The following is a 16,451-nucleotide window of genomic DNA, read 5'->3' as shown; positions in this document are numbered from 1 at the left end:
ATTGGTCTCACTGAAAGTTAGATCAAGATACAATGACTTCATTTCAGATTCACATCCAGAGCCGATCTACTAACACACACACTTTCCTCTTAAAGTGTATTTTATGTACAGGGTTTGGCATGTACTTTAGTGATTAGAATGAAATCCCCCAAGATCTGTAGCCTTCATCACACACTGCCTACTAAAGTGTCAAGGATTCCAAAGGGCACTAAAATTTTATAGGATAAAATTCCTTGTATACCTGTAAAGGTATAACCTAACTGTACCATAGAGTGGGTGGAAGACCAGGCGGGGCAAAGAGCTCCTGGAAGCCCTAAGGGTTCAGGAAATGACCTTCCAGTGGGATACGGAAAGCAAGGAAAGGGCGGAAGCTTGAGAGATGACAGCTTTTAAACATATGAATTTCCTTCTTCCTGGGTTTTTTGGGAACTGAGAAAGATGTGTAGTTGTGGAAGCACAGGTGCCCAGAAATCCTGGGAAGCAGCTCCTGCAGCAGGATCCACCTGTGACATGAGACAGTGTCAGCTGAGGGAGCAATTGGTAGACAGCCCTGAGTTCTGTCCACTCATCGAATACCTTGATTGAAGATCTAAATCCTGAATTTTGAAGCAACATACATGTGTATGTCAGAGGCTTTCATGTGAGAGGTAGCCTGAACTCCTCCACATCTCATATTGATCATTGTATTTGCTGACTACTGAAGTCATAATGAAACGGTAATGACAGTGTTTATCCTTTATTTATGATTTAAGATATTTCCAGGAATTCTGGAATAGGAGAATACATTGCTACCCAGAAATAGTCCTTGAAACAAAAATCTGAGGGAATGTATAAAAATCAAGTTTCAGAGTTTCCATCGTGGCTCAGAGGTTAAGGAACCTAATATTCATGAGGACGCAGGTTCAACTCAGTGGGCTAGGGATCTGGTGTTGCTGTGGCTGTGGTGTAGGCCGGTGGCTACAGCTCCAATTGGACCCCTAGCCTGGGAACCTCCATATGCTGCAGGTGCAGTTCTAAAAAAAAAAAATCAAGTTTCTGTCCAGTACATACAGCAATGCTGCTGGTGCCAATGCAGGTAGAGTGTATGTTGTGTGCAGTTTCCTGAGTTGTAGGGGGGCCTATGTGACCCATCAACACTGCTGTCTTTGTCATGCAAGAGGCATTCAGCCAGTGAAAATTTACTGGATAGCAACTACATGCCAGGTACTCAGATTATACAGATTGTGCTGACATAGCCCTTCAGGCTCAGTAAGATGACATTCCACTAGGGGGAGCCAAATATACAAGTAAACACAGTAAGTGTGTGGAAGGTGCTGGGCTAGAATTCTGGGCAGAACTGGACAAATCTGGCCCCAGGATGAGTCAGGAAAAGTCCCTTATAGGGAAGGTGTGCCAAGCAGTATTTCTGAGGCTCCTTACCTAAAATAAGGCAGCTGCTGAAGTTAGCATGGAAACTGTTAGGCTTCTGCCTCAAGTCAGCTGGAGAGATAGAAGATGAGCCCTTTGGCCTGAGCCTTTTGATTGATGCATATGCTCACACTCACACGCCAGCAAAAAAAGATCCCCCTGCAAGCTGAACATGGACCCCGCAGAGAACAGCACACACACACCATCAAAGCCTGAGCAATATCTGGTTTTTAGAAATTATCTCTTCTTTATTGCCACATTCATATAAAAAGTTTGGTATACTGGGGTGGGTAAAAGAAAGCCACAGTGTATAAAAAGAAAACTGTAGGAAGTTAAAAAATATATGGCTTTAGTGTTTGGAAAAGCAGTTGTGGATTGCTTCCTCGGTTTAGTTATCCAGGCGATCGAAATTCTGGGTCTGAAACTCTTGGAAGTCCTCTGGGATGGTGTCTGCAAGGGAGAACAGGCACAGGAGGTTAGGCCCACTCCCCCCGCCCCCGCCCCAGCCCGCATCCCTGTGCCTCTTGCGCTGGGAGGCCGCCTGCAGGGGTCGCTGTGGGCCCACCCAGTAAGGCTCCCAGAGACCCAGCAGTCGTTTTCCACCTCAGGCTGCTCTGGGAATTGTTGGCTTAAAGCCCAGGAGCTCTCATTCACAGGCCTAAAGAAAATTAGCAGACAGAGTGGATTTTTGGAGTTTATGATTCTTTTTGAGCTGGAGGAAAATAAAGAGTGCCTGTCAATTAAACCTGATTGACTTTCTCATTGAACCCCAAATCTTAAGCCAAGCAGTGTAATTCTCTTGGTCTCAATTTCCCCACCTATCAAAGGGGAGAAAGGAGATCCACCTTTTACTTGGATTACACAGCGATGATCAGGTTTCGGTGAATACGGGGCATGAACTTTGGGTTTTGGGGGCGGGGGGTGGGGATATACTGTACAATAAGGGGGCATTATTTTTTTCTAGTAGAAACACTGTGCAGTAACAAGGCTATATGGTACCATTGCAGCGATACTTGAGGTTGGACCAGATGATATTCTCCTGGGAGAAGCAGAACACGCCAAGCCGGCCTCCACGCATGGTGGTGTCTATGGTGACCCCGGAGTCAGCCACCAACTCGGAGCCCTCATAAAATCGCACCCTGCAGACAACACAGCCAGAGCGAGGCTCCATGAAATGCAAACCAAGGTCAAGGGGAAGGGCCCAACATGAGGTTCAGGGGCCCCACTTCTTATCCACCTGCGTCTCTGCTCTATTTCATACCACACCCTTCACAGACCTGCACTGGGCTCCTGGGGCTGTGCTCCCCCCTTTCCCTACTAGACTGGGACCATGTGCCTATGTCCTCTCCTCTTCTCTCTCCAAAGGCCTAGAGTGATGATGGGCACAGAATCCAACTCCACGGGTAAATGCTGATGAATTAAAGAGAAATCGCGACGGGACCCAGGACCTGGGTTTTGTGACTTTCCTGTCCGGTGAGGTACCCTGCCCCAGACATCATGGTTAAAAAATGCTGCTCTTGGAGTTCCAGTCATGGCTCAGTGGTAACAAACCAGACTCGTGTCCATGAGGCCATGGGTTCGATCCCTGGCCTTGCTCAGTGGGTTAAGGATCTGGTGTGGCCATGAGTTGCATGTAGGTCATAGATGGGGCTCATATCCCACGTTGCTGCGGCTGTGGCGTAGGCCAGCAGTTGTAGCTCTGACTGGACCCTTAGCCTGCGAGCTTCCATATGCCATAGGTATAGCCTTAAAAAAAGAGTTTAGAAAACCCCACAAAAAACGCTCCTCTTCCCTAGGTTTGACTGGTATCAGTTGGTGGAATCCCGGAGCAGTGATTCTCCTACACCCCCACAGCAGCATTTTAGAAGTTTGTGGGGGCATTTTGAGCTGTTGTCATGGTCCTTAGTGACAGAAGCCTGGGACACCAAGTGGCTACAAGGCCCTGGAGACACTTGATTGTTCAATCAATGTCTGTCCTACTCCAGGCCCTTTTGGGGGTCTCCTCCAGGCACTGGGTGAGGTGAAGAGCCTGTTTATAGTCATCTGGGCCTAGAATCTCTTGCTTATATGTGAACATCAAGTATTTCTTTTGCACTAATAGGAACTGATTTTCCAGGGTAAATTGAGAAACTGTTGAGTACAGTTGACCCTGAAACAACACAGGTTTGAACTGCGTGGGTCCACTTATATGCAGATTTTTTTCCCCATAACTACTACTTTACTACATGATCGGAGGGGGATTGAGTCTGTAGATAGATAAGAACTTGAGCATCTATGGATCTTGGTATCCATGAAAGGTCCTGGAACTTATCTCCTGTGTTGTTCAAAGGTACTTGAACTTGGTTTTGTTTGAAAATTCAGAGCTGTCCACCACTTTAGAAATGCACACATCACCCCTGGCAACGCCACTGTTGTGTCCCCAACACAACATCTATACAGGACCTCACCTCCTTGGTGATTCTAGGTACAGGTGCAAACGTCCATCTCATTTTGTGTTTTGGTGTGGTTGGGTCAAAGCATTTAAAGGATTTTGTTATAAATTCTTATTTCAGTATTAGGGATCAGGTTTTCCACAATTATATGGGCAGGGAGCTTATATTTTCTGTGATTTTATTTTTGGACAGAAGAAGGGGACTTTCAGTGTATTTGTTGTAAAAGAGGGGCCTTAAACTTAATAGGGCTGAGAAAATGATTATTTTACTACGAGACAAGCAGATCACATTTGAGGTAATGTCTCCAAGAAGAACAAAATATGAATTAGCCCTCATGATCTCCGTTTTTCCACTAGGCTGCTTTCCTGCCCAGGTTGGGAAAACATGATCAGCCTCCCTTCCTAAAAGCACTACATGAGCTGGTGTAGGTGTTGATCTGCAAGTCTGAGGCATGAAAAAGAAAGAAAACCAACTAAATTCCAAAGACGGATTCGTAAGGCATCCTAGCTTCTGAGAATAGTTGTTTTTTATGCTTATTTTTGGTCTTGTTCTAGGGCCGCACCCGTGGCATATGGAGGTTGCCAGGCTAGGGGTCTAATCGGAGCTGTTGCTGCTGGCCTACACCACAGCCACAGCCAAGCCGGGTCTGCGACCTACACCGCAGCTCCTGGCAACGCCAGATCTTTAACACACCGAGCGAGGCTAGGGATCAAACCTGCAACCTCATGTTCCTAGTCGGATTCGTTAACCACTGAGGGAACTCCTGAGAGTAGCTGTGTTTTAAACAGTCCTACAAGGAAATGAGACAGATGACACTGGCTCCCATGAGGACTGGTTCAGACCAGACCCTGGGTCAGGCACGAAGGAGAATGAGATAAAATAAGACACGGGTGCTGCCCTGGTGGACTTATCAGACCACAGGGGGCTCATGCAGCATGAAATGTTCTCAGGTAAGTGATGATACAGGTGCCCCAAGGGACCTCGTGGGAGTGTGGCTGGGGTCGGCGTGGCAGAGGGGAGTCATGGATCCAGTGCCCGAGGCCTCCCCCACAGAAGGTCCTTCTACCCCCAGTTTGGCCCTAACGTCCAGGCAGTCAGGGCTGGGGTGTCTGATGGGTGAATCAGAAATCACAACACGACCCAGTGGCTTTGTGATGCCGGCTGTCGGGTGAGTTCCCCGGACCAGACATCAAAGTTAAATATCACTGCCCTTCCCCAGGTCTGACTGGAATCGGTTGGTGGACTCCCAGAGCAGTGATCCTCCTTGGGAGGGCCCGCACCCCCGCAGCAGGGTTTTAGAAATTTGTGGGGGCATTCTGGGCTGTCACTGTGGCACTTAGAGTTCTCCCACCTCTCTTCTGGGAGCCTGACGTCTGGGCACGCCCTCCGGGACCATCTGCTCAGGGAAGCGAAGGCTCCTCGATGCAGAAGGAGGGTGCGCTCTGCTCCCGGTGCCCAGAAGGACGGGGTACCCCACCTACCTGATGTAGCCCACCTGGGGCCGGTGCTGCAGGAACCAGCGATAGGACACCTTGTCCTTCCAGCCCACGTTCCTGGAGTCCTTCCACAGCAGCCTGACCTGGTCGCTGGTGTCCCCCGTGTGCCACAGGGAGTTGCGGAGATGCTCCCCTGGTCCTGTCTTAGACTTAACCGCCTGGACAATGACATGCGCGAGGTCTTAGAACAACACACAGACCACCCTTCCCACATCCCTAGGGTGGGGAGTAGGTGGGAATTCATGGGGTTAGGGTCCGGTGGCTTTGGATCTGGGCACGAAGCAAAAACCCTGAAATGCCATTTCTACTGCAGTGACGCCCAACCTTCTGGTCATCAGCTGTGGATGCATTCCACTGGCCCAGCCCATGTTCTTCCTGCTGTAGAGCCATCGCTCCCCCATGTGGCAGTGAGGACTCTGACATCTGCCTTTCCGTGTGCCAGGGGTGATGGAGGCAGCCTTCCCACACGAAGTTGGCCGCATCAAGGAAACACACGAGCCCGTTTCCTGAATGGGTACCCCCCCAAATCTTCCCCACCTCCTGGGCCTTACTGGGCTGACATTCTCACCCTCAGCCCCCCAGTGGAGCACGTCGCTCGCACACGGGAGTGGAGGTAAGGTCCCGGGTGGGTTCCAGTGTTCCCTGTCTTGAACGCGAGTGCAAATGTATCCATTTCTCAGACAAAGAAATGCCATTCGGGGTAAGACAGAATTGAAAAGGAGGGTGAAGTGCCCCCGAAAAAAGGGCGATTCACCTTGAGCTGGATGCCGGGTTCTGCAACGGCTCGGAACGGGGTGGCCTGCCAGTATGTCTGCTCCGTCTGCTTCCACATGACCACGTAGAAGCTGGAGCTGTCTTGGTAACCGAAGATAAAGCCGGCATAGTCATCGTCCGTCTGGGTGTTGACGTGGAAGGTCCCTTCGAAGTCAACCCCATTAAAAGCTGTGTAGCCTGTAGAGATCAGAAGATGATGAGAAAAACACACAAGCCACCGGAGCAGCGGGAAAGCATGCATCTGACACAAGTGCTGACGGAGCTCCAAGACTTACCCACGGCCAGGCCGGGATCGCTGTTCATGGTCTGCACGATCTCCATGCCCTGCAGAGAGAGTCGAGGGAGTTAGGAGCAACCTCAGAGGGGATGGAATAAGCTCAAGGGAGCCCAGAATCTCGAGGAATCACTGGTCAGTGATGCCTGACCTCCAGCTGAAGATTTCATCATCCGAGGAATCTGTTCTACCCACGTAGGTGCTCAGAGAAAACACACAGCTGCAGAAAACCAAACAAAACAGGAGTGCCTGCTGTGGTGCATCGTGTTAAGGATCCGGTGTTGTCTCTGCAGTGGCATGGGTTGGCCCAGCACAGCGGGTTAAGGATCTACCATTGCTGTAGCTGTGGTGGAGGTCCCAGCTGCAGCTTGGATTTAATCCCTAGCCCAAGAACTGCCATATGCCATGGGTGTGGCCATAAAAGAAAAAAAAACAAAAACAAAAAAACAGAAAATGCCCAAACTTGAATAGAAATAGTTGTGCTAAAACTGTCACTTAAGCTGATTCAATAAACCCTTTGAGAACTGCTTCTAATGAATGTGACTTGCTGGGTGACACTGGGACATCTTCTAGGCCTCCCTGTGCCTGCCTTCTTCTGTGAAACAAGGAGGAGGGCACATGGAAGGCAGTCTACTGCAGAGATTAGGAGTGGGGCTCTAGGGTCAGGCTGCCCAGGTCCTACACCCAACAATCTTAGCTGCTACGTGCAGCGAAGGGCTACCCTGAGGGATCATTCAAGTCTTCGAAGACTTGACCTCATCATCTGTACAATGAGGCTCATGAAAATGCCCTGTCACAGGGCTGTTGTAAGGAATAAATGTGACATGGAACAGTGTCTGGCTCAAGTCAGCACCCTGGAAATGTCCCCTCCTGTTCTCAGAAGGACCTGTGCTGAGTCATTGCTGATCCCATGACATGCACCTGGTTCAGGACCACCCAATTGGGATCGATCTGGGCGTCCCCTTCAGGGTCCAGGACCACAGTCTGGTAGGCCCTGAAGTCGGTCAGGGTGACCTCGGCGTTCTCCGGGCAGACGTCGATACGGTCGATGACCTGGTCCTGGTCAAAGTCGGTCTCGCAGATGTCTCCCACGCCGTCGCCTGGGGCGGGAGGGGAGGAAGAGGGGAGCTGGATAACGCCTACTAACCCCGCAACACCCTCTCCACGACAGGGAGGGGCTGAACAAGGAGCAGAGAAAGCCCAACCCCAGCTCCGGGCCTCAGTTTGCAACCCGCATGGAAAGAGTGTCTTAGGATCAGCCTCACCCTGGAGCCCAGCTGTTCAAAGCTGACCTGACAAGAAGCCCTGGGTGTCCTCTAGGACAGAGGTTTCATCAACTGGTGGCTCTTAAGCCTGACCTCACCTAAGCAAATGTCTACAGTACTTTCTGGTCTGTGATGCTAAAAAGCAGGGAAATTATTGTTGCCAAAATCTCTCCATGAGTAATTTACAGTGATCCTTAGGATGGATCTAGTCCACAGTATGTTCCGTCCAGCTTGACAGGATGATATTAAAATTTGCATTTGCTTTAAACTACAATGAGATGTCACCTCACACCAGTCAGAATGGCCATCATCAAAAGGTCTACAAACAACACTGGAGAGGGTGTGGAGAAGAGAGAACCCTCCTTCACTGTTGGTGGGAATGTAAGTTGATGCAGCCAGAGAACAGTATGGAGGTTTCTTAAAAAAACTGCGAATACCCGTTGCGGCACAGTGGAAATGAATCTGACCAGTATCCATGAAGATGCAGGTTCTATCCCTGGCCTCGCTCCATGGGTTAAAAGATTGGCATTGTTGTGAGCTATGGGGTAGGTTGAAGACATGGCTCAGATCCCGCAGCTGGCAGCTCTAGCTCCTACTGGACCCCTAGCTTGGGAACTTCCATATGCTGCAGGCACAGCCCTAAAAAGCCAAAAAAAAAAAAAAAACAACCAAAAAAACCCCCAAATCCCCCCAAAACAATAACCAAAAACAAACTAACAAACCCCAAAATGAAAAAACTAAATACAGAACCAACATATGATCCAGCAATCCCACCCCTGGGTATTCCCAGAAGAAAACCATAATTTGAAAAGATACATGCACGGAGTTCCCGTCATGGCGCAGTGGTTAACGAATCCGACTAGGAACCATGAGGTTGTGGGTTCGGTCCCTGCCCTTGCTCAGTGGGTTAACGATCCGGCGTTGCTGTGAGCTGTGGTGTAGGTTGCAGACGCGGCTCGGATCCCGTGTTGCTGTGGCTCTGGCGTAGGCCGGTGGCTACAGCTCCGATTCAACCCCTAGCCTGGGAACCTCCATATGCCGCAGGAGCGGCCCAAGAAATAGCAATAACAACAACAACAAAAAGACAAAAAAAAAAAAAGATACATGCAGTGTTTATTGCAGCACTATATACAATAGCCAAGACATGGAAAGCAACCTAAATGTCCAGCAAGAGAGGACTGGATAAAGAATATGTGGCACATATGTATAATGGAATATTAGCCATAGAAAGGATGAAATAATGCCATTTGCAGCAACATGGATGGACCTAGAGATTATCATACTGAGTGAAGTCAGAGAAAGATCCATCATATGAGATCACAAATATGTGGAATCTAATAAAAGTGAAACAAAAAAGAACTTATTCCATAAAACAGAAACAGACTCAAAGATTTTGAAACCACATGTATGGTTACCAAAGAGGAAATGTTGGAAGGGGGGACTGCCTATACACACCACTCACTGTATACAAAATCGGTAAGTAATAAGGACCTGCTGTAGAGCCCAGGGACATCTACTCAGCACTGTGAAATAACCTACAAGGGGAAAGAATTGGAAAAGGAATGGCTATATGTGTAACTGAGTCACCTTGCTATACACCTGATACTGTACAACATTGTTGTCGACTAGACTCCAATAAAGTCTATTTTAGGAGTTCCCATTGTGGCGCAGTGGAAATGAATCTGACTAGGAACCATAAGGTTTTGGGTTCGATCCCCAGCCGTGCTCAGTGGGCTAAGGATCCCGCGTTGCCATGAGCTTTGGTGTAGGGCGCAGATGCGGCTCGGATCTGGCATTGCTCTGACTGTGATGTAGACTGGCAGCTATAGCTCTGATTGGACCCCTAGCCTGGGAACCTCCATATAATGTGGGTGCGGCCCTGAAAAGCTAAAAATAAAAATAAATTTTTTTGTTGAAAAAAATTTCATTTGCACAGCTGGGGACAAGCATGCCCTCACCACCATCCTCACTGCTCTGCTGTCTCACTTCTGGCTTTGTGCATACTTTTCCTTAGTAGCTTGGCCCCTGCAGCCATCAGGGTTTATGAACCCCCGACTACCCGCTGTCCCCGACACTGGGGCTGCCGTACTTCCTCTCCGCCCTGCTCCTTCCCTGTGACTCCTAGTGAAAGGCGCAAGGAAGATGGCAGAGCGGCTCTCCAAGCCCTGAGTGGGCGCCCGGGCTGCTTCCCCGCCCCATGTGGCCTCATCCTGGGGCTGCACAGATGCAGCTCCTCTCTGAGAGCTGGAATCCGGTGTCTACGGGACGCCTCCTGTCCACACAAGCAGAGGCTGCTCAAAGAAGCTGGGAGAGGGGCCACTATGTGCCTGGCTGAAGGGAGCCCTCAGCTGAGCCTACTTACTGTTTCTGTCCTCCTGGCCTGGGTTGGGGACCAGCCGGCAATTGTCCGGTCCAGGGGGCACCAGGTCTGGGATGCCGTCATTGTCATCGTCATCATCACACTCGTCGCCAATTCCATCCTTGTCAGTGTCCAGCTGGGCACTGTTAATGACAGTGGGGCAGTTGTCCGTGCTGTCCTGGTGCCCGTCTCCGTCACTGTGGGAGAAAGGAGAGGTGGTTGGCGTCACCGATCGGCAGAGGGCACAACAAGAGGGAGAGTTGGGGTTTGGGGTCGTAACCCCTTGGTCTTTTATCAAACCCACAGGTCCCTGGATGAGGCCACCAGATGGGGCGCAGAGACCATTTCCCACATCTTCAACCTGTTGCAACAAGTAGGTCATTTCTTGCTCAAGGTGATAACGGTCAAGGTCTGTGATGTTGTGACCAGGTCGTCCTAACAGTCCTGGTGTGATGGTGACCCCCGACTGAGAGAACATGGGAGGGGAACACAGGGACAGCGGAGCCATCTGTTTGCCCTGAGTCCTGGCATAGCCACACACTGGTATGTGGCCCCAGACGTGACACCTGACCCCTCTACAGCTCTGCGTCCTCATCTATACAATGGGAATAAGAACAGCCTACCTCGGGCATTCTCGTTGTGGCTCAGCAGATTACAAACCCAACTAGTACACATGAGGTTGTGGGTTCGATCCCTGGCCTTGCTCAATGGGTTAAGGACCTGGCATTGCTGTGAGCTGTCGTGTAGGATGCCACTGTGGCTCGGATCCTGCACTGCTGTGCCAGGCTACAGCTCTGATTTGTCCCTTAGCCTGGGAACTTCCACATTCTGTAGGTGCAGCCCTAAGAAAAAAGCAAAAAAAAGGAAGAGCCTACTTACAGTGGTGTTATGAAGATGAAATGATTAGAATTTTGCATGTTGCATTTAAATATATTAAGTATATTTAAATATTCCTAGGGGTCGGCCCTTGGGAAGCCTGATGGCGTTTCCTTGCCGATACTCTTCACTGTGTCTGGTGAGTAGATGAGAAGGATCAGAGGTAAAGGTGCAGGGAGAAGGGCAAGGAGAGCAGGGCCGCCCTTCCCGAAAACCAAGCACCTAGGCTGGGCTCGGTCCTGGTCTAATGCACCTCTTAGAAGCCTCATTCACTACCCCTGACATTTCTTCTTTCCCGGCCGAGGCCACCTGAGGATGAGGCTGCCCTGTCCCCAGGCTTTCCCAAGTGGACGGAGGCCTCCCATGGTCACTATGGATTAGAGCGAATACTCCCTTGACCACCTCCACCCATAGCCCATCCTGGGCCAGAAACTGACCCCACACCGTCCATGCTGGGATGAGGAAGAGGGGCCAGGGCCAGTCCCTGCCCTTCAGGCCACAGCACTTCCTGGATGGGTCCCAGAGGAGGAGAGGTCAACCCGGACAAGCCAAAGATGATGGGGCTCCAAGAGTGGAATTCCTAGGCATGTGGCAGAGCTGCTTTCCAAATCACAAGACGGAGCTATTTCCATTAGCAGCCATTCCATACAGCCCTGAACATTTTGATGCAAAACCAAGCAGTTTCTGTCCTCAAGTTTGTGGGAATGAAAATGAAGTGGAACGAGTCACTTATTTTAGGCAAACAGCTAGAGGCTGGTGGGACGGGATATTTTAGAAATCACTTAGATGGCAAGCAGAGTGCAGGACGACCTGCAGCAGGGGACATTCTGATGTGCATCACTGAGGGAAGTTGTCAGGGTACCAGACCCACCTTCCACTCAAAAGCACAGACATCCTAGGTCAGACTGTCACCGTCTTGCCTCTCCTCTTGCTGTGACAATAATAATACCACAGCTACCATTTTCTGCAGGTCACCTGAGGGCCAGAACCATGCCTGGAGCTTTGCCTGTGTTAATCTTTTATTTTCATCATCACTTGCCAGATGCATTAATCCTCTACTTTGCAGAGGAAGAAATTGAGACGCAGAGACTGAGAAGTATGTTTAAGGTCACTGGCATGTACTCTGCGGCAAGGATGCGGAGCACAAGGACAGAGATGGGACTTTATAGGAGCCATCCTTGAGCAAAGCTGGGCTTGAGAGCTGCTGACGGTAGGGCAGCCTCTAAGAAGGGGCTGGGAAGGGAGGCTACGTTTCTTCCTGCTTTGCCTTGTAGACGTTTGCCTTTCCCCCTCTCATCCCTGCCCTGCTGCCCTGTGATTACTTATGGAGATGAAAGGGTTTGACGTCTTGGACTACAGGTGCCTCGACGGCAGTGATGTTCGTTTTGATGTTCCTCTGGCATCTGATCCAGCCCCATGTCATAACATAGGGACTCCATCCCTGTGGGGCTAGATGCATTGACAATATTCATCTGCATAGAACTGTTTCTCCCAAATAAAGAAAACCAAGAGAAAAAATTCCAAGGATTGGAATGAATTAACAGTGATCCCTCAGCAAACTCACAGCTTTCTATTTGGGGATGATGGCGAGGCTTTCCTGAGCTGAAAGAATTGAAGAGCAAATGAGCTCCTATCTATGGAGTGCTACCAATGTAACAGCAACTGTGATATGTACTTTCCATCACTTAACTCAAACTGGACAATAGTCCCAGGAGTTACGCTCCACGGTCACCCCTCTTTTACAGATGAGAAAAAACTGAGACAAAGAGATTAGGTAACTTGCCTGAGATTAAGGGATGTGTACGTGGCGGAGCTGGGATATCTATGAGCTGTGTCACTCCAGAGCCCCTCTCTAAAGCGTGATGCTATGCTGCCTCTCCTGTAACAGATGCTCAGTTGCGTGAGCACTGAGTGGCCCTTCCTGATTCTGTCACTGCCCCCATACAGAACTTCCAGTGGAGGTGCAGTGACCCTGACCAGACGCAGGGCTATTGTCCCTCTAGTGGCTCCATCTACCCAGAGAGATCCCAAAGCGTGGTAGCAGCAGAAAGCTCTGAGAGAGGAAATTTTGTCTGGATTTTTCCTCTGGCCCTATGCAGCTGGGAGACGTGCCATACCTGTCCTGATTGGTGTCACAGGAGTCCCCAACCAGATCATTATCCACGTCAGACTGCAGAGAGAACAGAACGTGTTATTTCTCCCTGGGCCTGCATGCACAGAGTGTTCCAGAGAAGGCAGACCTTGGCCCATCATCCCTGGAGCTCAGGAATTATTTCTCTGGAACTGGGGTGGTGCAAACTGCAAAAGGACAACACCATATTGGTGTAGGCACAATGCTGAATTTTCAAAAAAGCCTTCCAAAATATCAAGCTCTGAGGACGGGCTGCCCACACACCAGATGAGCCGACTGGAGCAGGGCGCCGGGGCAGCACGGTGAGCGGAGACGTGGCTCGCGGGCCTGGGTCGGAAGGGAGCCAGCCACACGCCCGGAGACGCAGCACACGGATCTTGCTTTGTTTCAGGTTTGCGGAACTGAGCCAGCCGGGCAGGGAGTCAGAGGGCAACTGTGACGTCCCTCTCCCAGGGCTTTAAAAATACGTGACACATGGTACCCAGTTCTCCAGACAGGAAGGAGGAGAGCGCAGGCAGACAGCTCATCACTGATTGAACCTAATTGGAAATGTCCATCCAGAGGCTGCTGCAGAGGTTTGGGGATGAAAGGAACACGAGGTGCCCAAAGCTTAATTTCCATGTTACAGTTTTCTTTGAGCAGAAGAGAACGTGTGTGGGGCATCATTAAACTCCTATCACTAATGTCACAGGGACCATACCACCTTTGGGATTAGTCTGGACGCCTCAGCTCTCCCCTAACGCTTTCCCCATCACCTCCACGCCTAAGTATACGACTCCACCGCTTCTGCCATTAGGAATAAGGCAATAGCAAAGAGCTGGGCAAGAGGGCTCTGCTGTGTTCTTTCAGACACTAGCCTTTTTTTTTTTTTTTTTGCCTTTATCTAGGGCTGCTCCTGTGGCATATGGAGGCTCCCAGGCTAGGGGTCCAATCGGAGCTGTAGCTGCCAGCCTACGCCAGAGCCACAGCAACGCAGGATCCGAGCCGCATCTGCGACCTACACCACAGCTCATGGCAACGCCAGATCCTTAACCCACTGAGCGAGGCCAGGGATCAAACCCGCAACCTCATGGTTCCTAGTCAGATTCGTTAACCACTGTGCCATGACAGGAACTCCTTTCAGACACTAGTCTTAACAAGTCTCTGCCTAGGGGAGTTCAGCCTAGAGCTTGGATTCCCCTGGGCCCTACTCACCTGGTTAGGGTTGCTGACATCAGGACAACTGTCACAGGCATCCCCCACGCCATCACCATCCCGGTCTTGCTGGTTACGATTGGCAACTTTGGGGCAGTTGTCCAGGATGTTTTTTATTCCTACGAGAAAAGAATGCCTCCCTGAGTCAAGCAAACACCACAGAAAGGCCCAGAACCTAGACTGCCAGGCACGCTAGAGATGAGGTCTGTACTCAGGCAGGCAGGGAGGGACATCTGCCTAGGGCTAACCTCAAAGAACCAATACCTTTTGCAGCAATTATCTGGAGGGACCATCAATGGATGGGTTCCGGGAGACTCAGAAATGAACAGCGACCTGCGGCATGTAGCCACAGAACTAGAATTGGTCCAAGATCTCAAAGGGGGTGTTACTGCAACCAGATGGGGGTGACATGAGGGCTGGATGGGCCAGCCTTGGAGAGGGAGGACCTCGTGGGTGTGTGAGCTATGACTGGGCCTGGGATTTGGGAATCAGCAGTGGTGCACTGGGGCCAAGCCCAGCAGGCCCCTCTCTTGCCGGCTTCCCGCTTGGTCGTGTCATCTTGTCTTGGGAGCTTGAAATCAGCGATGGTAGGAGTGGAAAGTGGCTTTACATCATGGAAAGTGGCACGTGCCACAACTGGGGGCTTTTTTTGGTTTTGCTGAGCTGGTTTACCATCAGGGGTAGTGTTTTAAAGCGGTATGGATATTCTGGAGTGGGGTGTGTGTGTTGATTGGTGGAGAGGGGATAGTGTATTTTATTTTTTTTTTTTGGTTTTTTGGGTCACACTCATAGTATGCGGAGGTTCCCAGGCTAGGGGTCGAATCGGAGCTACAGCTGCTGGCCTATACCAGAGCCACAGCAATGCGGGATCTGAGCCAGGTCTGCGACCTACACCACAGCTCACAGAAATGCTGGATCCTTAACCCACCGAGCGAGGCCAGTGATCGAACCCAAAACCTCATGGTTCCTAGGTGGATTCGCTTGCACTGCGCCACGACCAGAACCCCGGGATAGTATATTTCCAAAAGGATTTTCCTTCAAGGCCCCATGATGTATGTTTTGCAGAAGTTACTGGATCCAGCCTACACCTTGGTGATAGTTGTCTACATACTGTGGAAGCTGTACAGGAATAAACACCCTTCCTTGAGTCCTGGGAGGCTCCGGAGCTGTGCTCCAGGGGTCCCATTCACAAAGACTTCCATATGAGGCCCCCTCCGTGGGCCATAGGGCTGGGCGATGCAGCCTCCCTGACAGCTCTTTCCAGAATGGGGTGGCAGTGGGAGGGGAGGGCTATCCAGTCTCCGGGAAATGCTTGATTCTCTTTGGGAGGAGACTGACCTGGGGCTGTAGCCTGAGACCCTGCCCAGGGCCTCTCACTCCCTCGGTCCTCCATTTCCAGGACTCGGAGACATGAGAAGTGGGGTGGGGAGGAGGGGAAGGTACAGCCTTGGAAGACAGATGTCCTTCAGAGGCACGGCCCTGACAAGACACTGCTTGAAGGGGTTCCTACAAAGTTGCTGACAGTGAGGCTGAGTTCTCGAAATACCAGGGTTATTCAAGAGGGAAGGGGGCTGGGAGTTCCCGTTGTGGCTCAGTGGTTAACAAATCTGACTAGGAACCATGAGGTTGCAGGTTCGATCCCCGGCCTTGCTTAGTGGGCTAAGGATCTGGCGTTGCCGTGAGCTGTGGTGTAGGTCGCAGACACAGCTTGGATCCCATGTTGCTGTGGCTGTGGCGTAGGCTGCCGACTACAGCTCCGATTTGACCCCTAGCCGGGGAACTTCCATATGCCGCAGGAGAGGCCAAAGAAATAGCAAAAAAAAAAAAAAAAAAAAAAAAAGAGGGGAGGGGGCTATAGAGTTTCCTCGGTCTCCCTCCCTCAGGTGCAGGGCCACATGGAACCACCCAGTGAAGGAGGGCCCTGAGAGTCAAATTCTATCCCACTCCTAAGAGAGAACAAGGGAGAAAGGACAGATGGGTCCCACGTAAAAGACAACTAAGACAAACCCACCATCTCCATCCATGTCATCGTCGCAGGCATCTCCTTTTCCATCCCCATCAGTGTCTCTCTGGTCATTATTTAGGACATTCCGGCAGTTATCACAGGCATCCCCATAGATATCTTTGTCACTGTTCCTCTGATCCATGTTGTGGGTCAGGACACAGTTATCCTAAAGAATCAGAAGACAGACATTTGCTCATTTTTTTTTTTTTGGTCTTTTTAGGGCCATAACTGCAGCATA

General features: G+C 50.5%; 2 protein-coding genes across 7 annotated transcripts in view; one reads left to right on the top strand and one right to left on the bottom strand.

Moving 5' to 3' along the window:
- Positions 1-1,631: 1,631 nt before the first annotated feature.
- THBS4 (thrombospondin 4) overlaps positions 1,632-16,451 on the bottom strand; it is a 50,431-nt gene continuing 35,611 nt past the window's right edge. The window contains exons 13-22 of the mRNA XM_047778185.1: positions 16,220-16,379; positions 14,209-14,327; positions 13,001-13,053; positions 10,011-10,204; positions 7,305-7,483; positions 6,385-6,433; positions 6,090-6,286; positions 5,321-5,493; positions 2,407-2,546; positions 1,632-1,857 (exon numbers count right to left, since the gene is read on the bottom strand). Coding sequence (XP_047634141.1) covers positions 1,796-1,857; positions 2,407-2,546; positions 5,321-5,493; positions 6,090-6,286; positions 6,385-6,433; positions 7,305-7,483; positions 10,011-10,204; positions 13,001-13,053; positions 14,209-14,327; positions 16,220-16,379 — 1,326 coding nt within the window. The 3' untranslated portion in view covers positions 1,632-1,795. The remainder of the gene's footprint in view (positions 1,858-2,406; positions 2,547-5,320; positions 5,494-6,089; positions 6,287-6,384; positions 6,434-7,304; positions 7,484-10,010; positions 10,205-13,000; positions 13,054-14,208; positions 14,328-16,219; positions 16,380-16,451) is intronic.
- Positions 4,560-13,843, top strand: LOC125126128 (uncharacterized). Of its 6 annotated transcripts, none has more exons than XR_007134510.1 (5): positions 4,560-4,789; positions 5,649-5,948; positions 10,314-10,380; positions 10,965-11,022; positions 11,854-13,843. XR_007134510.1 is itself a non-coding variant. In XM_047778189.1 (4 exons), the coding sequence occupies exons 1-4, from the start codon at positions 5,461-5,463 to the stop codon at positions 12,063-12,065; spliced, it is 729 nt and encodes a 242-aa protein (XP_047634145.1). In that variant the 5' UTR covers positions 4,560-5,460; the 3' UTR covers positions 12,066-13,843. The 6 variants fall into 6 exon arrangements, 3 of the variants coding, with proteins under 3 accessions (XP_047634145.1, XP_047634143.1, XP_047634142.1); XR_007134509.1 differs by having other exon boundaries at positions 4,560-5,948; positions 11,854-13,316; positions 13,406-13,843; XM_047778189.1 differs by having other exon boundaries at positions 4,560-5,948; positions 11,950-13,843.

Source organism: Phacochoerus africanus, chromosome 4 (genome assembly GCF_016906955.1).
Source record: "Phacochoerus africanus isolate WHEZ1 chromosome 4, ROS_Pafr_v1, whole genome shotgun sequence".
In the NCBI taxonomy this organism is placed as follows: Eukaryota; Metazoa; Chordata; class Mammalia; order Artiodactyla; family Suidae; genus Phacochoerus; species Phacochoerus africanus.
This window is presented reverse-complemented; position numbering and strand designations above follow the sequence as displayed.